This window comes from Daldinia loculata, assembly GCF_022478755.1.
Source record: "Daldinia loculata strain CBS 113971 unplaced genomic scaffold F4817scaffold_3, whole genome shotgun sequence".
Taxonomy (NCBI): domain Eukaryota; kingdom Fungi; phylum Ascomycota; class Sordariomycetes; order Xylariales; family Hypoxylaceae; genus Daldinia; species Daldinia loculata.
The window spans coordinates 311,272-330,488 of record NW_026054857.1 but is presented as its reverse complement, the minus strand read 5'-3'; the positions used below and the strand labels follow the sequence as shown (position 1 = coordinate 330,488).

General features: G+C 47.3%; 4 protein-coding genes across 4 annotated transcripts; all 4 read left to right on the top strand.

The window, feature by feature from the left end:
* Positions 1 to 45: 45 nt before the first annotated feature.
* Positions 46 to 4,098, top strand: F4817DRAFT_324532 (uncharacterized protein). Its single transcript, XM_049301654.1, has one exon. It carries the CDS (start codon positions 435 to 437, stop codon positions 3,960 to 3,962), a length of 3,528 nt encoding a protein of 1,175 aa, XP_049163178.1. The 5' UTR covers positions 46 to 434; the 3' UTR covers positions 3,963 to 4,098.
* Positions 4,099 to 5,016: 918 nt separating this feature from the next.
* On the top strand, positions 5,017 to 5,791 carry F4817DRAFT_311700 (uncharacterized protein; the record flags this gene model as incomplete). The annotated part of the gene is made up of 2 exons (XM_049300028.1): positions 5,017 to 5,398; positions 5,517 to 5,791. 2 exons carry the CDS (start codon positions 5,017 to 5,019, stop codon positions 5,789 to 5,791), a joined length of 657 nt encoding a protein of 218 aa, XP_049163177.1.
* A 5,758-nt stretch (positions 5,792 to 11,549) lies between these two features.
* F4817DRAFT_131366 (RhoGAP-domain-containing protein) lies at positions 11,550 to 15,746 on the top strand. The gene is made up of 6 exons (XM_049297755.1): positions 11,550 to 11,934; positions 11,995 to 12,025; positions 12,130 to 13,440; positions 13,493 to 15,217; positions 15,277 to 15,410; positions 15,463 to 15,746. Exons 1-6 carry the CDS (start codon positions 11,866 to 11,868, stop codon positions 15,601 to 15,603), a joined length of 3,411 nt encoding a protein of 1,136 aa, XP_049163176.1. The 5' UTR covers positions 11,550 to 11,865; the 3' UTR covers positions 15,604 to 15,746.
* Positions 15,591 to 16,297, top strand: F4817DRAFT_131380 (uncharacterized protein). The gene has a single exon (XM_049297756.1). It carries the CDS (start codon positions 15,762 to 15,764, stop codon positions 16,233 to 16,235), a length of 474 nt encoding a protein of 157 aa, XP_049163175.1. The 5' UTR covers positions 15,591 to 15,761; the 3' UTR covers positions 16,236 to 16,297.
* The last annotated feature ends 2,920 nt before the right edge of the window (positions 16,298 to 19,217 follow it).

Below are 19,217 nucleotides of genomic sequence, written 5' to 3'. Positions count from 1 at the left end.
CTTGCAACAAAAAAAAAAGAAGAAAAAAAGATACGCCAAAAAGTAAAGCAAAGTATAATTTTTAAACCAAGACTACATCTTTTTTATCGCGACCTAAGCCAGACATGATGCTCAATCTCTACTACTTATACTTGGCTATTCTATATATGTGAACTAGGGACAGAGACTATATGAGTCTAGTCTAATTGGACTACAGTATGAGATGCTGTATAGTAAGTACCTAATAATTTCTTCAACTTTATATCCTAATAAATTTGCGCCAGAACCTTAGGAGCTCTACAACCTTGACCTATACTTTTCAACTATACATACTCACGTCCATGCGATTACAGTTTCGAGGATGTCTTGAAGGATAATAACATAACCTAATACCCCGTCCAATCTTTTCGACTTGCCGACTGTTGTGTTGTGTTGTTATAGACCATCCCCTCCCGATGCTGGAGAAGACGGCCGCCAGTTTGGAACCATGCGGTTTCCATCGAGTAGTTCCCGGCGCCGCCCAGTCCTTTCGGACTTCGAGGCAGCTTCGAAACGCCTTTTGGCAGCACGGAGCCGCTGACATAGAACTTACTGCTGCCTGGCAAGCTTTGATGCATGGTACTTTTAATCTTACCACGGGCTCTGTACCCGAAGAGAATAATGGTTCCGTCCTGAGCGCTTCAGCCTTTCTTCTCGATTTTCTATATCCAAGCGGCGCCATGAATCTGATGCGCCGCCTAACTCCGGCCTCACTCGTCTCTGCCCGTCCTAATAGCTTCCGTTATGGACAGCGTTTTGGAAAAATCATGCCTCGCCTATATACCTCGTCATTTTCTAAGCGCCAGGTTCGTCCTTCCGGATCTGAAGCCACCGCTAGCCTGAAAGCAAACGAACCCGATAGCAGCGTATCGGCTAACCCAGATGGCGTCACCTACAAAGACAGCGAGGCGACAGAATCGGGCAGAATTCGGGGTGTAGCTATCGAGGAGATGGATGAAGAGAGGGGCGTCCAAATTAATGAGAGACAGACACAGTCTGATGTTATGGCGGGAGGTCTTAACCATTTCGATATAGACGGCGACCATATTACGATTCTCGAGGACTTGCTGAAGAAGGGCGACTTTGAAGATGCCGATCGTGTTTGGCATAACTATAAGGCCTTAGATGAGCCGTCGCAAGCCATTTACATACGACAAGTGCTACTTTTTCTCTCGAAAAGTGATCGATTATCCGCCTCGTGGAAAGTTTCGGAGCTATTCCACCAAATACCTCTATCACAATGGACCAGCCAGATCTTCGTCGCGGGCGTTACGGCCGAAATTGGCCTACAGAACGCCAATCGGGCGCTTGAGATATTCACCAAAGGGCTGGAGCATAGTGCCATCGATCTCCCCCCCTTAATCGATTCCCTTGATTTGCTACTTGCCACTGCGTTACGGTCCTCGGGGCTGGAGCTGTTGAAGAATGTATGGAGACTGTACCCCAGGATGACAAAACGATGGGACTTTGAAGACATTTCGTCGCACTTAAAAAATGCAGCTCCTTCTTCTCACCTCGCCGTATTAACAGATATACAAAAGTATTACCCTGACATGGCCGGGAGATGGAATTTTGAGGGTATAACGTCACAATTGAAACATGTTGCTCTCGTACCTGGCCTTGCTGAAAAAGCCTTCGACTTCGCGGCTAATGGTCGGCAAATACTTCGAGAACTTGACAGCGCCGAGTTTAGTTGGGAGGCGCTAGACTCACTTCAGAGGATTCTAGTCCGCAGGGCTCTTTTGTCGTGTACTGACGCTCAAGTTATCCCTCTGCTCAGCATAACGAAAGACCCTCTAGCTTTCGAGGAATTTTTACGAACTGTAATCTATAGAGGCAAGGAACATCTCGGCATTGAGGTATATCGTATCTATCGTGATTCACCTGGGAGCATGCCGAGCCATCCCGTTCTTCACGAAATGTTCAAGGCCTATAATAACTTAACTGTGCCAGTATCAGTGAAGTACGCTGGGATAGAAATGCTATGGGGCGATTGGCATAAGTTTCATACCGTTCCTTCTTTCAGGGCATTTCAGAGATACTTGGCTTTCTATGCGTCTCGAGGAGACACAGAGCCCGTCTACGGGATCTGGCGTAAGTTTATCAATCTGTACCGCGACGATCCTAAACTTCCTGCCCTTCAATCCGACGATATATTTGCACACCTCCTGCACGTGCACGCCGTCCGAGGCGAAGTTATTGAAACGCAGCAAATCTTTGATGATGTCTCGAAGCTATTCCACTTTGAACATAGTACACACCATTGGAACATCCTTCTCAACTCTTATGTCAAGGCAGGTGATTACGATGGAGCGATATCTACCTTCGAAAACCTGGTGGCAGCGGGAAAATGGGACCGTTATAGCTACGGGACGATGATGCAAATGACGGGTGATAGAGGCGATCTAGGTTTCACAATTGACCTATACCGCCAATTATTGAGTCTTGGTGGACAAGCGGACGCGGCCATTCTTGGTGCCATCGTCGATGCGTACTGCCGGAATGACCATATGCAATCTGCTGAAGACGTATGTGTTCGCGCCGCGAGTAAAGGGATTGTTGATACCCAGATGTGGAACAAGCTCATTTACTACCACGCCATTCGCCGAGATCTTGCTGCCATCAACAGACTTCTTACTCTTATGGCCGACAAGGAAATCCCTTACAATTATTACACCTACCAGCAGTTACTTATAGGCCTCTCTATATGTCGACAATCTCTTCATGCTCTAAATCTCCTAACGGCGGCTTTGAGGGATAATATTTTCCCGGTTACCGTCGAGCACTTTCATATTGTCATGGGTGCCCTACTCGTGACGGGAGAGCCTGGGGCGGTCCTGCGGCTCGACAAGATGATGCAGGACTATGGGTTTCCCAGCTCATCCGAGAGTCTGTTCCTATTAACACAAACGCTTGGGCAATTTAGGAGTCTACCACCGTGGCAACGAGCCCGTTTAACTCCAACGGAGTGGCTTGGCGAAGCGTTCCGTTCATTTTACAGAATATATGGTCTAAACCGACGAAAGAAATTAGACAAACTAATACCTGGGCGCCTGCACAGCAAGGCAGGGGAGCTGTTGCAGCAGAATGCCGAGAAGTCCCATTTTAGTACTATGGTTTCCATGCTAACCGAGCTCAAAGATTTCGCTGGGGCTCGGGAGCTTGTCGACCTTTACCGTTACATTTTCCAAGGCTATGAAGAATTGGACGGAGTTTTGCCTGTGACGATGCTCAATTCTCTTATGCGTGCAGATTTCCAAGAAGCGCATTACGATCGTGTCACAACGACATGGGAGCTGCTCTTCGAAACTGCAAAGCAGGATGCACGGTCAGCCGATTACGTCGAAGAGCTTCCTCACACGCCAAAAGTCTCGGCCAAATATCGATACGTACTATCAAGTGGTCTCATGATTATGCAGAAGCTTCTCTTCGAAAAGGGAGATGCCGCCGGCATCCGGAGTATAGTCCGGGAAGTTCGTGAGGCAGGATTTGAGCTAGACAGCCAAAACTGGAACTTCTATATACAAGCACTTGTTCAGTTGAAAGACTACAAGGAAGCATTCGCCACCTGCGAAGAGATTCTAATGCCAAACTGGACTGGATGGTTTCTAGTACGCCATAGAGAAAGCGTGAAAAACAAGCTACCCCTAGACCTCCGGCGAAAAGGATCAAGCCCACGACATCTCCGGCCCATCTCTACAACGTTGTATCACCTCACGCGAGGCTACATGGAATTAGACAGGCTCAGCGTTTGGTCTTCAGAATTTGCTTCGACGCTCCATGAGATAGAGAAGGACTGCGTACAGGTAGTCCGAGCTATAAAGTCGATGATACGGCTGCGTTCGCGCCAGGAGTTAGATATCCTGGGCAAGGAGGACTCTTTCGACATTGATTCTATCGGTTCAGATGTAGACGGAGACATCTGGCCGGAAGTAGAGGAGTAAATAACTTCTCCTCAGGATGGACATACGTGCCTAGGTTAGATGTATATCCTGTTGTATATATGTAACTCTTGAATCTGTGCAATGACTAGACATACCATACTCACTCTATAGATGATAGACTTACTGATGAATGACGTTGATGCCTTGCCGTGTTCGTATAGCTGGTATATTTGGTAAAATAAGTCCTAGATAGGTGGTATTAACTACACACCTACCTAGGTAGGTACTTACTTATGCATGCCCTATACGCAAATCACAGCTGTGCATGATATATCTCGACGTATGCTTACCTAATAAAAGGACCCCCCTGGCTAGTCGCCATACTTCCCACTCTTGACAGCACAAAGGGCGCACCGAGGTGATAAAACAGGCCGTAACACGTATGTCTTTTATGTCCACCACATACCTGCTTATATTTATATCCGCGATAAATAAACGAACCAAACATTTTCTTACATATGTATATCTGATCAGATATAAGGGCTCAGGAGGGAATGCTAGCAAAACTAAGAATACCAACGCCGTCTTTATTTTACGTCTAAGCTCTTCCGACTTCTTTTTACGGGGATACTAAATTCGACCTGGGGTCGCTGTCATTATAGCGCTGGTGGGACGAATATGGCGCTTCCGTTCCCGCAGCCGTCGGATTTGTTGCCGGAGGGGTTTGTGATGGCCCGGTGTGCGCCGGAAGATACGCCGGGGATGACTTCTGTTTGGTGAGTTTGTGTGTTGGTTTTTTGAAGTTGATGATATGCGTACCTACCTATATATGTTAGATTATTTTACTAATTACCTAAATAATATAGTGAGTTTTTTTATATATATTTTCTTTTTTATAAAGTACGCCTTCAAAACCTAAGCCTGGGCTTTAAGCGGTCCCTACCGTGTAGCGTATACGGCATCTTTGGAGGCTTATGTAGATACCTGGCTACTCTTAGTCCGTATAGACATGTAGAGGGTACCTACCTACCTATCTCCCTACCTCAAATCAAGAGACAGCATCTACACCAAGGAAACCAACCAGGTTAACTAACCCCCCACAACCAACACAGTCATGGACGCCTTCTCCGCCAGCCCCGAGTTCACATACTGGTGGTCGCCATCCCCCGACGTCATGCGCACATGGCACGCGTCCCGGATCCGGGGCCGCTTCAGCGACCCGGGCACGCAGCAATTTAAAATCGCGAATGCGTCTTCTGGCGCGGTCGTCGCGTTCGCGAAGTGGGATCCGCCGAGGACGATGGAGGGGCTGCGGGAGGGGTTTGTGGTTTACGATGAGGTTGGGCTGGAGGGGGATGGGAAGACAGGGGGAGGCGTGCAGGGGAAGAAGAAGAAGAAGTTAAAGGCGCCGGAGGGTGCGGATGAGAAGCTTTATGAGGAGTTTTTCGACGGGCTGGAGAGTATGGGGGAGAAGTGGAAGGCGCATGAGAAGTTGGGTATGTGAGAATGTTTACTCCTGTTTATACTTACCCCCTTTTCTCTCATTTTCTCATTACCCTCCCCTATCCCAACACACACCTCCAAACCTCACACTAACAACAACAACCCCCCCAGTCCTCTCCATAATCTGCACCGACCCCTCCCACCACGGCCGAGGCATCGCCGCCTCCCTAATCCGCCCCGTCCTCGCCCTCGCGGACAAGGAGCGCATCCCCGCGTACCTCGAAGCCCTACCCCTAGCCGTGCCGCTGTACCAGCGCCTCGGCTTCCAGCCCGTGGACCGGCTAGAGTACGACCTAGCGAAGGCGGGGAGGCGGGGCAAGGCCGTGCTGACGATTATGGTGCGGGAGCCGCAGTCGGAGTCGGAGTCGGAGTCTACGTCGGCGTGAGTGGGTGGCGTTGCTAGCTTGGCAGGTAACTGACCTACCTACCTACCTACCTGGCTTACTCTTCCGGGTCGAGTTCGGTGGGATGCGCTGGTTGGTCGGGTTATTCGAGCTTGGCCTGGGTTTGGCTGTGGAGCGCATACATAGGTAATGTGCATTTAATGTATGTAAGTATGAGATGTCTCAGAACAAGCCATGGCTCGTCGACAGGAATTACTCGTGTGCTGATAGGATTGGATATTGTATAGTCCGAATATGCAGCTCTTAACCCCGGGATAGAAACCTTGGCACGGGGGCTTGATATTACGTAGTTCCTATATTTGCCATTATTATAGATGAGTGACCTCTTAGTTTTATAGCTAGGCCACTTATATGGTCTAGGACCATATTCTTCGACCTGGGGCTATGTGAAATTATAGTTATCTTTACGACAGTATCTCCATTTCATAATAGATATTTCAAGTTACTCTCTATCCTTACCGTATTTAGCTCTGGATATGTAGATTAAAGAGCCCGTATACTGTTCATGACGCTATAGAGAACACTATTATGAAGAAACATCTCGTTTATAATAGCCCATTAAACTCCGCATAAATCTGTGTTATGAGAGCACAAGCTAGCTTACCTAGCTGTTAATATCAGCTTTTGTGCGCGGGTCCGTCTGTACGGGCCCTATAGCATTGGACGAAAAAGGGAAAAGGGAAAGGGACATATGTGCGTGCCGTCTACCTACCTCTTTAGGTACCCAACGCATAATTCCGGCTCCAGCAACGGTGTGTAGGACAAGTCGCAACAGTCCGGCAACCAACCGTTTCCGTCGGGGAATTTCTCATTCCCCAAGACCAGGTCATGCTATGCTCAGACGCAACCTTAGGCTACGTGCGGCATCGCCAGCCCTCTCTTCCCGGTGCCTGGAGGCGCTGGCTGGCGCTGATTCGATTCGCGTCCACGCCGTCCCGCGCGGAAGGCCGCAGGTTTCTGCGGCCGCGCTTGCCCGGTGACGATCTTCCATATGTATTCCCCATGCAAGGAGCTCATCTCATAAGTCAAAAACAAGAATATGGAGTGTGTAAGTTAGGCAAGAAGGCAATGTAAGGGTTGAGTTGCTTGGCGATAATATACTCGTGCGCACGTGGCCTAGCTATACGCGTACGTACATATTTGTTTCTGGGCAGTTTTCGTCATGTGAGCTGCTCGAAGCATGTCGTGCCTAGCATTTCTTCGGGATGTTTCCCTTTCTTGGTACTATAGAAGGAAGTAGGGAGTAAGGAGGAGTATGTATAGGATAGATGAACGGACGTTGGACAAGTCCAGCAAACAGAGACAATCAGATAAGTTATTTTCATCTACCATCTCTGACCGAAGGCGGGACTCGGTGGGAGCTACCCATTTATACACATGAGATCGTCGACTCGGTAGGTATCATGAAAGTTGTCCACAGAACGGATTGCCTATGCAATTTAGCCTCTATCCCTATAACTCGGTAATAGTGATCGTTGATCATCGAATAACTTACATTCTATCAAAAAGTCGACGATATGCAATTAAGAACAACCGGAAATATTTATGCGTCTACTTAGACCGGTTCTTATGATGATGTACAGCAATCTAAATGATCGACGGGCTTAAGAGGTGGATCGTAGGACTAAGGGGTTGAGGCAGTTAGGAGTTGTTCATACATACATGTATGTAAGCTCTAGCATAATGTATGACCGTTTGACGTTATTTGGCTGGCCGCGTTGTTGGCCACGTCGCATTGCGATCTGGTTTCGTATTTTCGCTATCACCATTCTACGGATATTCCTTTTTCTTGGCGTTACTGATCTATGGACGACTGAGCTTTGGGGTCCTAAGATCTAGATCGGGTATTATTATCCACTAACCGTGCGCTCTATCACACTATTGTTAATACCCGTTGTGGCATCCGTCCGCTTAACTTTAATAGTAGATCTGAGTAAAATCTTATTGAACTGTCCTGATCCCGATGTTTTCGAGTTTCGGTTTCGCTCGGAAGAATGTAAAGTTATCGTATAGTTACTACGTTCTACCCAGATAGGTATGATATAAATATCAACTTAAGAATCCCCGGTAGCTTATGATAGTTATTAGACGATACGCAAGGCGTCTAGTGAAATACTGGCACGGCAACTCAATGCCGCGTTTCTACCGCCAGCCCAGAGGTCCCGAATCCTGGATCGCAAACATGGAATTTTATAGGTAACGGCAGGGGCATAATAGCACGCGAGAAGGCTCGTACGCGTCGGTTCCAGGCGCAATCTCACCGCACTCACATCATGCGGTCCGAGACATAAATGGTTGCCTCCGTTATTAGGTAGATCGACGATTCAGCCTAGGTAGAGATAGTAATTGCATGTATAGCGTGAGTACTAAGTAGACGTCGAAATGAAAGGGGTCAGGGGCCTTGACGTGAGGACGAATAGAGAAACAAACTGCCAAAATTATAATTCCCATGTGGGTTAGCTATCCCACATTGCGACGAGTAGCTGCGCTTGCATCCACTTCCCCGGGACCGACTTAATAATAAAAGGTAACATCGAGAGAGTTGACAATAGCTGCTATCCATGCTTCATGAGGCGCACCCGAGATGATGTGTGTATGCACGCTGTAAGGGCGGGTCGATGATACAATCGCGACCTACTGGGTTGACAAGGGCTGAGGTTCGGATGGTGGTAAGTCTCAAGTGAGTGTGGTGGCACATGATGAGCAATCTTGAAACGGCGCGATGTGTTGTAAGCGATCCGCTACTAATCTCATCGGTTGTTCTTGATTTACACAATAGGATATCGACCCTGGACCGATCCGGGGACGTGTTGGGATAGACCATGCGCTCTGTTATTGCGCAAGACAAGTTCGACGGATGATGGGACGACAAACTTGATAATAACGTCCTTCTTATAATAACGACTAAAAAAAGAGCTGCCTGTCAGGTTTGACACTTTCTAGGATACTTTACCGAACGCCACCTCTCAGGGGTCTTATTTCAACTCCTTAACATCCAGTAAAGAGACAGCTAATGTAAGAGCCAACTGTTGTGAGGGGACCATGGAAATAAATCCGTAGATTCGGAATTTAAGCACGATCAGGTGCGCCTAAAACCGTTGCATAATCAAGAATATCTTCTTTTGCTCAAGATAAGATATCGCATGGCGTAAGCAGATCATCCTCGATGCCTACGTCTTGTGGGCTTACGTAGACTTCTAGAAAGAATGGTGATGTCGAATAATTTGTCTGAATCGGTTCGTGGCTGAATGAGAGCGTCCCATGTTCAATTTGAAACACGTTTTAGCGCGCCTGAATGGGTCTTAACTCGCTATCCCCTGTCTGCTAAACCAGATCAACGCCGGGATTACATTGCGTGGCTGCGCACGGAAGAAACCGCCATGTATTTCAATGTAATACCCGAAGCCACCGACTAGGAGCTTGTAAGTAAAAAATAGCCTTAGATGCTTTAGATGCTTAGTGACGACGAGCAACCATCAGACGTATAGAGAGAAAAGGCGATATTTGGAGAGCTTTTTGGGACCGTGTAGGCTATGATCATGGCTGTTCCTCTGCCTCGTGTTACAGAACAACGCGTTCCCCGGCAGCCCGGGTTGACGCAGGTAGACGATTCCTTTTGTGACTCTCGAGGAAAAGCCACTGAATGCCATCTGAGGAGAAATGATATTATGGGGAATCTCTGCAGTGCCGATCTTTGGGCAGTGGGCTAGACCGCCTTTAAGCAGGTACCAAGACTTCGTACGTAGCACAAAGTCCGCCACGTTCCTGTACAGAACATCGTTAGTGTTGGGGCGGTCTCATTTGACCGACAATGCATTGTCCTATTATGTGCGTGTTTGTATACGAGGGCATGCGAGGGCATGAAGAATCGGATTGAAAGCATAGCTGCTTAAGAGCGGATTCCGATGCATGAGTCGTGCCGCAAAAGAGACAAGTCATCTTTATTCCACATTGCCGCTATAGGAGTATAGCCTATCTGTTTGACAACTAGCCATTAAGCTATAGGTATTGAGGTTAGGATGCGGCTAACGGTAGAAAGGATTCCTTTTCTTACCAAATACATGGATAGATTACCTAGACCTGTTTCGTGTCGCCTCCTCCTGTTCTTCAATAGTCAACCTATTAGGAATTATCAAGCAATAAAATGCGATTCAATTACTTGCATTCTACTGTTGTGCGTAAAAATAACAACTGAAGGGATAAAGTAATTGTTGGCAATAAAGGCTGAAATAATGGAGAAGGGAAAATGGAGGATGATTTTATTATTCATGTAATGAAAGGGGTATACTACCTACCTAGCTAGAACTGCTAATGTACCTAAAATAGCGAGGAGTTTATGGGTGTTGATTTGGCCTACCCTTTGGAAATGACGGCCACCGTACGTATTTGTGAGGGTACCTAAGAACAAACGTACAGGAGAACTTATGCAGGTAGATGCGCTGTTCTTCAGCCCTATTAAGCGATCCTGTCGCCTCAAATTCTAGAATAAGTCAGCATGCAGCACACTCTTCCTTAGCTTGTAGCTTGTGAATGATAAGATTTCTGCCTCATCTGTAATCTACCTTCATCCCAACTATCTTATTGTTGTCAAAGTTAAAAGTGCTGCCCTTGTAATACAAGTACACTTCTATGTAATCCGGCTAATTTTAAGCTCATGTTAGGTATCATAGTTTAGTCACGGTTACTGTTGTTTTAGGTTACCAAGTTGGGACCTTCCATCTTACGGTTATTGGTAATGGAAGTATGCATATGAGGTAAGTACCTCCTATACGTGTGCCTGTCCGTATTGGACCTGCCTCTGTCCAAGTCTAGGTACCTGCATATTATTAAGGTTGTCTAGCGTTTACCAAGGTAGGCTGGTTTAACATCAGCATATCCAATATATTGTTAATATTCAATCTTATCTTTAACAATTAAAATACATTATATTGATACTATAAGAATTATATAAAATATAAATGTTTAAAAATATCTTGCTTCATATAAATATTCACGCATATAAGTAAAAACAGATACAAACGTGAAAATAAATATTATACAGCACGGATAAGTACATATGATCTGTCATTGGACAATCCGTATTCAGTTGGTGGGTACTTCAAGTACAGTACCTGTATTAGGTACTGTACATACCTACATGTAGTACACCGTTACCAGAACTGTCCCACTTGAGTAATAAGGGTCCATCTCTGAGACGACTAGGAGAAGACTGGTACCAACAAACTGGGCTCCATCCACAATTTGTAAATGTATCCCCTCCATGCCGTGGATTCCCCCCCTTTCTTGTACACTCCGAACTTACCTATCAGTTTAAGCATCCGTGAATCAATCATTGAATTGGATTCGCACGAGTATCCCAGAATACAGAACCCAATAATTCATTTCACGCTTGTCACGATTATCACGTTTCCCTTTCTTACATGAAATCGACAAGCTAACCTAGATTCTTCTACTATCCTGTTCCTGATTCCTGATTCCTGATTCTTGATTCTTGATTCTTGATACTGTTCACTATACGGCCCGTGGCCATATTTTTCTATGTGGGCTGGTTTCACCTGTCCGCCTCTCCTGTCTCGCCTTTTGGCTCGCTACTACTATTCAACGCCTCAAATTTTTTGACTCTTGTAATCACGTACCAATTCACCACGCGCAATACACAGTGGCGCCTTGCTAGACCTCGATACCTACCACGACAACCCTCTGTTATTGCTTCCTTGCTGTCCTGTCGATCAAGTCTCCGAGAAACTACCCGGTTATTCTCTCCGACAGACGTAGATCCTATACACCTCCTTATACCGACCTTTAGCGAGAGTTCGTTCACGCGCTCGACCTACCTTTCGTATTTTACCGTTCCGTATATTCGAGCTGTCCCCTTTCGAGGTTGCTAGGTGACAGATTCCATGCTGCGATAGCCCCGTCTCGATTGCCTTTTATGACTCTCCGACCTTAATTCGACACTTTTCTATAAGTTAGACAACCTATCAAGTTACCCACCTGTTGGCTACATTGTCTTGCTTTGGACATAAATTCGGATTGACTACATACAATAACGGCACATGATGGATGAATATACAGAAGCTCCGATGGACAGCGATGATGTCTTTCCATGCAAAGGCTGCGGAGAGGTATGAGAAGGGCATTTATCTGTTGAGGGATATCATTGCTAAGTTCTACTGTTAATCTAGATACTTGAAGAGGGTAAAGCATTTGAACTAGGTAGGTTCTATATCTATTCCTATATCTCACCTTAACCTCCAGACACTACGTTGGCCCAAAAAACCTGTTCAAGTTGATGTACGACGGTTCTGACCATGATACAGCTGGAAACCGATGGCATCTCAATTGTTTCCGATGTAACACTTGCGGTACCCTCCTCGACTCCGATGCGAACCTTCTGTTGCTGGGAGATGGCTCACTTATTTGCAATAACTGCACTTACAGCTGTAGCGCTTGCGGCGACAAGATTGAAGACCTCGCGATACTTACTGGAGACCAGGCTTTCTGTGCGGCCTGTTTCCGATGCCGAAATTGCAAGAGGAAAATTGAAAACCTCCGATATGCGAGGACATCACAAGGAATTTTTTGCATGAACTGCCATGAATCTCTAATGGCTCGGCGTAGAAAGAAATCTAAAGCCGCCGCCCAGGCAAAGGCGCGCGAAAAAGATGCGTCGCCAATGATCGTTGACAAATCTCTCCCGGCACTCCCTCCTAATGCAATACCGCCGAATGCCTTCTCTAACGACAGGGTTGATCCCGATTCCGATACGCCTACAGAACTGTCGCCGCGACCACGACCGGGATACCCTCGGAACGACTCGTCAAGAAGCAATTCGAGACCATCTAGATCCCCCGAACGCTCGGTCGATCACGGTGGGAGAGACGAGGGCTTGTCTCTTCCTTCGCGGGCTTATCGCAATAATCGGAACTCAACTGTATTTCCGGGTAGTGAGGTCGGAGGTAGTAACGCTGCCGATGATCAAGGTTTCTTCATCCCCGTTGCTTTGGACCCAAGCCCGGTGCCGTCCACAACTCCTCGATCGACCTCAGAGGCTCTGGCCGACCCTAACAGGAAGCCAAAGGAAAAAGACTACTTCAATCCCCCCAAGCCAACTACTGGTCCGGACCGAAGGGATACTTCACAGTCGTCCACTCCGCATATTGCTTTCCAAGAGAAGGCAAGGCAATCTTCATTAGATTATGAGGCTCCACCTCCTAAAGACTTAGGGAGGAAGCTTTCCAAGTCTTCTAGGAGCGATAAGAACCCGCCACCGAAATCATCTCCCCCAGAAGACCGATCTCAGAAGGCACCGAATGGAAAGGCTCATCCCTCGGATAATTTCAAGTTGCAGGAAGCACCGAAGAGTAAAAAGGCAAACTCGCGGACGAACTCTGAATCAAATGCAGTTCAGGACTCTACTATTTCTAGGGATAGCAGCAGTTCTAGCCGAAGGAACAGTTTGCCCCAACATTTGAATGCAGGCGATAAGACGGGTACTCCGCGTAGTTCACAAGACTCTCGCCTCAAAGAAGATGACGAGGCGCGACCTAACGATTCTCTAACCATGCCAAGTAGCAACAATGGAAAGCCTGTTGCCAGAAAAGAGCTCCCACCTGCGGCTTCTAGAAACAGTAAGTTTTATTAACAAGGCGAGGCAGTCTATTCTTAACTAACACTCTTTAGTGAACGGTACAGCCTCTCGGCCTTCCGAACAAAAGCCTTCCGATCCTTATATGACCCCTAGGGCACCACCTGCTCCACCAGTATCGACTGCGGGTCAGGAGTCGGTGAACTCGAATGGTGAACCCAAAACATCGCCTAAATTGCCCAGATGGAGCGCGGGTGGTGACTTCAGTATGGATGAAGATATGGCTCGTATCCTAGGCACGGATGAGGGTTCTTCTTCCATTCTTCGCCGGGTTTCGAACGCGGTGCGACATGGACGGACTAATAGCACTGAGTCAAGTACTAATCTTCCTCGCATTGGCCATACGCGAAGCGCCAGCGAAACAACCCGTACTACTACATCGCCTCGTTGGCCTAAGACCCCTATAGCGGAAGATGCCTTACATGCCAACATACATGACCTTAATAGCCCGTTGTCGGTGAATCCAAACGATGACCCGGCTCTGTTGAAACGACGCCTACGGAACTCGGAACAGAGAGTAGCAGAACTAGAGCGCCAGTTCAATAACGAGAAAGATTTGAAGAATCTTAACCAGAAGTTAGAGGAGAAGCGCAAGACTGTTTCTGTGTTGGATACTCAAACCGAGATAATGATTCGTCAGTTGGAAGTACTGGCTGGATACGTGGAAAGGGCCAAGGATACTAAGCGACCTATTGACCCCCGCGAGTTGGAGGAATCTGCACTGAAGGACTTTGTACAAAAACTCGAGAAGCTGAAGCAGTCTATGTCAGCTAGCCTCGAGCAACTTCACACTGAGCGAGATGAACTTGTTGAGGAAAAGAATAGAGCAATTGCGGAAAGAGATCGTGCTCGAGTGGAATTTGAACAACTGGTGTCTAAGAATGCACAGTTGGCCGACTTGAACAACGATCTTACAAACCAAATCCAGGAACGATTCAAGAATCATTCGGACCCTAAGTCACCTCCGAACGGGCTCGGAATTTACAATCAACACAAGGGTTCGTCGAACCATTCGATCAGCTTAGACAGTTCCAGCATCCAGACCGGTACGACGATCCTTGGCGGAGACCAAGAAGAACCAATCCTTGAGTCTGGACCGACTGTGGTTAAGATAGGAAAGGGCCAAGTCAAGAAGTTCAACTGGAAGAAAGGATCAAAAGCCATGGCCCAGAACATTGCCAAGGGTGTGAACCGTACAGTCGTTGCCTTCCAACAGCCAGAGCGCGAGCGTCACGGGCAGCTAGGCATGGCCGGCGAGAACATTGGTCTCCCTTACAATATGACCATTGTACCTATTGAGTCGCCAGTTACGCATACAGTTATTAACGGCCAAAATCGCCAGCCCATAGATGGTGGTCGTCAAGGTTTCTTCGGCTTTAAGAAAGGGAACACGCTCCCGAGAACCATAACGGCAACGAACATGTCATCCCCGGCTGTTGCAGAAGCACCGAGTGTTCTCTTCGGTTCCGATCTATCAGAGAGAGCTGACTATGAACGCCGCCAAATTCCGTGCGTTGTGACACGCTGTATCGAAGAGGTCGAGCTGAGGGGTATGGATATGGAAGGCATCTACCGCAAGACTGGCGGAAATTCCCAGACCAAGGCCATTCAGGAAGGATTCGATAAGAATGAGAACTTCGATATTTCGGATCCAGATATAGATATCACGGCGGTAACGAGCGCGCTGAAACAGTATTTCAGGAAACTACCGACGCCGTTACTGACATTTGATGTCTATGATCGCATACTTGAGACGAATTGTAAGTATCAGCTAAACAAGCGTTCGAGTGTTGAAGGAAAACTAACTTGCCTAATTCAGCAATTGCAAATGATGCGGATAAATGCACCCATTTGCAGAGTGTATTCCAGCAGCTCCCGCCTCAACATAAGGACTGTCTTGAGTTCCTGATGTTCCATCTTCATCGTGTCTCTGAGCGAGAACGAGAGAATCTTGTGAGTCATTATATTGCTTTATATCGAGTTGGCTAGGCTAATATTTGAATAGATGACCCCGAAGAATCTTGCCGTGGTCTTCGCACCGACTATTATGCGAGATCACAATATCGAGCGAGAAATGACAGATATGCACGCTAAGAATCTTGCCGTGCAATTTATCATCGAGAATACGCATAACATTTTCACCTAACCCACTTGGAATTCTCCTATTTACGCCACCCATACTTGTACTCGATATTTGTACATACTAGACCGAAGGACAAGTGTGGTTCGCCGGCTTGGCAGTGAGACCACGCGGAAGTCAACAGCATTCATGTCTAAGTCCGGAGTTTTATTTTTGCAGGGATCATGACCATACGATTAGTTGGGAGCGCTGCCACACGGCTCTTGGCTCGTCATTGGATTTTGTTTCGACCTTTCTTTTCCTTCTCCCCAAGGAGGTGTTACGGCGGCTCTCTACTTTTCTTTCTGTCTTTCACGGTAGGAAATTTAATGATATCCTTGAGAGCATTGCGATTTTGTTTCTTTTCCTCACTTTTTTGTCACGTCTGCGACGACCTAACCCACACGGGGACAACGCCGGCGTGTTTTTACGAAGGGTGGAAAGGGAGGGGGGAAGAGATAAAAGATGGAGATGAGAAAAGTGAAAGAGGAGTAGGTGATGGGCTAGGGGGACGATACTATTTCTCGAGACGTTGCTGGTGGTGTGGTAGAGCGGTAGGGCTGATATGTAGACTCGATAGGTCTTGGTGCAGACAAGACAGAACAAACAGAGCTGATGAAGAGAGATCATTGGCACGTGCCGACTGGTCTTCGGAATAGATTTATTGGCCTGATCTATTGTATGGGGTGATTGTTAAATGAAAGGCTTGTCTGAAGTGTGAACGTAGAATGGGAGCCTTGACCTTCGGTAATAGGTATCGACGCCTTCTAACTCCTTAATTCGACGTCTTCCTCTATTAGCTCATCGAAAGCTGGACTTCTTGTAGATGTGGAAGTAGATGTTAATAAGATATGAGCTGAGTTCACGGGTCGAAGTTATCTGTAAATTCTTCTCCACGCGTAGTAAGACGTGTAGTATAAGTCTCTTTCCTTTTCTTGTCTCTTCTTCTATCTCTCTATCTCCCTCCATTCCCCCTTTCTCAATCATCTCGTTATCCACCTTACCTTTCTTATATCTCCAAGTTCCTGTTCACTTATCACGTTGATATGCAGGGTAGTTTAGAAGGGGTATTAACGTTACTAGGCTAAGCAACCCCTTGGTCAGCCAGGGCCACGGAAATTTTCAAGTTAACGGCAGTGGCAACTCGATTATGATGATATAATGGAATAGAATAGAATAAAAGAGTGACAGGCACGCCAATGAATAGTTAGTTAGGTAGTTTAGGTAGTTTCTTGCTATACAACGTATCATAGATACCTGTGTTGGCCCTAAGAAATGAGATTACATATCTACCATGGCAGTTCTTAGTAGCCTTCTATCTGAAATAATCTATGAGGTAGCTTGATTGATTCCTATTACAACCCGCCCAACCCGCCCAACCCGCCTAGCACGCAATATACGGCTCTACATAAGCCAGAATCCCACAATTAAGCAGCAGTATACATAGGTAGATTTCCTCAGCCGTAGATCCGCTCGTCCTAGTCTTCGTTAATCACGTAATAGCCTCCAATGCGCCTCTTCCACAACGCAGACTAGACCGCTTAGCGACGTATATATATATATATATATCTGGATAGTTCTACGGCGGCGTCTCGTGGCTTTGGGGTCCCTTTTTACACGAGGTTTGAAGAATTGGGCCGTGAGATAACCATTGGAGTTATTCTAGAATAGTTTCTAGAATCGCCTACGATAGATAGATAGGTAGGTAGCCTTGCGGATTCGTCGTGAAGGATGAATGGATGATAAGAACTCTGACCAATGTCTAAAGCGGCGCCGTATATAGATATCAAGCCTGCTCCAATACGAAATCTCTACACCGAGATTAGCGTGCTGACACGCCCAAATAAGACGATAGCTTTTTCTTTTTTTTCTGCTTTGCTTTGCTTGAACCGCAAAGCTCGTATGCCAACAGGGCGCTACGTAAAGGTCTATCTATCTAGTTCCTCTTAGTAGTAGTTGGGGGATTAAGCGCGTTATGAAGCTAAACTAGACCCCGTCGTGAGATTCCGTACTTAATATATCGCGGAAGAAACCCGCCGCCGTTTAATCCTACTTATTTTGGATGAGGCTGGATGCTAGCTGCTGACTTTGAGCCTCCTAAGCGCTAGTTATACGTACGTAGGTACGTATGTATGACCGAGGCGGTATTATAGGGTTAGGGTTATTGATAGAGCGGAGGTGATTATCTGCTTAGGCGGCTTAAAAGATCCAATACTAGTTTGAGGGGGCGATCAACGCCTATCTTTTTACGCGATCGAATAGGTAAACGCGAATGCAGGCCCCGTGTTAGACAACCTCCGAGCCCTCAGGTAGGAAGCGGATACCGGCAGCAATGGCCTGCGTACTGAAAAAAACGTGGAAGGCTTGCTCGCTGGCATGCGTCTAGCTGTAAGTAAGTAAGCCAGCCTCCGTCTGACATGCATAACACACAAGCAAGCAAGGTATAGACGTGCGATGCGATGCGATGCGATGCGATGTTACCCACTCTGCCACTCTGCCACTCTATAAAGGGCCGCGGCCGGTCTAGTCGAGCTGAAGTCACCAGCTCTCTCACCTTCCTATTGCTGCACCACTAATCTTACCTTTGCACCGAGGAAATCTCCTTCTTGCCTATAGGAGCCATGCCGATTAATTGATTAAGAAGTTGTAACGGTCGTTAATCTCGTCGCCCAGGCCCGAAAGAAATACATACCATTTCGAACATGTGATTTTGACAGTCTTGATATGCCGATGCGGTTATTGTCCCGCCTGCGTGTAATGTATGCGTGAACTGTCGTAGGAGGGTGTGTACGAAGTAGTAGCTCGACGCGGCAGGGCTGCTTACCATCGAGGCGCTTACTTTACCCCTGATCTAAACGGCAACTGGCCGCGATTGGGCAATAGAAGGCTAAATTAGGACATCTCTGTGGCTTTGGCAGCGATGAAATTCTCCGATTTAGCGCATACATAATTATGAGGCTTGTGTCTCTTTTCCAGCTTCGTTTCTTTTAATAGAAACGCAGTGCTGGTTTCTGTTCCTGGTCTAGAAGACTAACTAGATAGTAGGTAGTTAGCTGGCCTGCTAACGACGGCGAGGGGTAAGGATCTTAGGCCAGGGCCGCATAGGATCTTTTACCTACGAGGCAGCTGCACGTAAAGAAACACCCCAGGAACGATCCTTTCTTGATCGTTAGAGAGTTGAAGGATCAAATTGGAAGACTGTGATTAGTCCAAACGGAGCTTAGTACGCCAACAGCACGGCAGCCTGCTTTTGAAACTCCACGGGATGCACAACATGTTCAAATGTACATATCGAGACACGAACGTGAGGTATAGGTAGTTTCGAGTCGAGGAATTGGGGGGCGCCGAAAGTAAGAAGAAGAAATCGTATTTGGTATTCGTCAATTTGGTGGTGCCGCAGCCATGCTGTTGGAGAGAACTCGCGGAATGCCTGCTGGTTCGTTCGAGTTGGTGTTAGTGCTGAGCCCTGATTGGTAGACCGCTATAGGAATCGAGATGCGCTCCTACGGTACCGGATGTTCACCTGCAAGGGGGTTTTCTTGATCCGAGCGCGGGGCGGGGGGCGGGGGGGGGGGGGGGGGGGCGGGGGGGGGGGGGGGGGGGGGGGGGGGGGGGGGGGGGGGGGGGGCGGGGCGGGGCGG

Excerpts from the sequence above, each read along its gene's own strand:
- F4817DRAFT_131380 (XM_049297756.1), top strand. The coding sequence starts at position 15,762 with ATGACCATACGATTAGTTGGGAGCGCTGCCACACGGCTCTTGGCTCGT.
- F4817DRAFT_131366 (XM_049297755.1), top strand. The coding sequence starts at position 11,866 with ATGATGGATGAATATACAGAAGCTCCGATGGACAGCGATGATGTCTTT. Across the intron at positions 13,441-13,492 it reads ACCTGCGGCTTCTAGAAACA|TGAACGGTACAGCCTCTCGG; the intron begins GTAAGTTTTATT and ends AACACTCTTTAG. Across the intron at positions 15,411-15,462 it reads AGCGAGAACGAGAGAATCTT|ATGACCCCGAAGAATCTTGC; the intron begins GTGAGTCATTAT and ends ATATTTGAATAG.
- F4817DRAFT_324532 (XM_049301654.1), top strand. The coding sequence starts at position 435 with ATGCTGGAGAAGACGGCCGCCAGTTTGGAACCATGCGGTTTCCATCGA.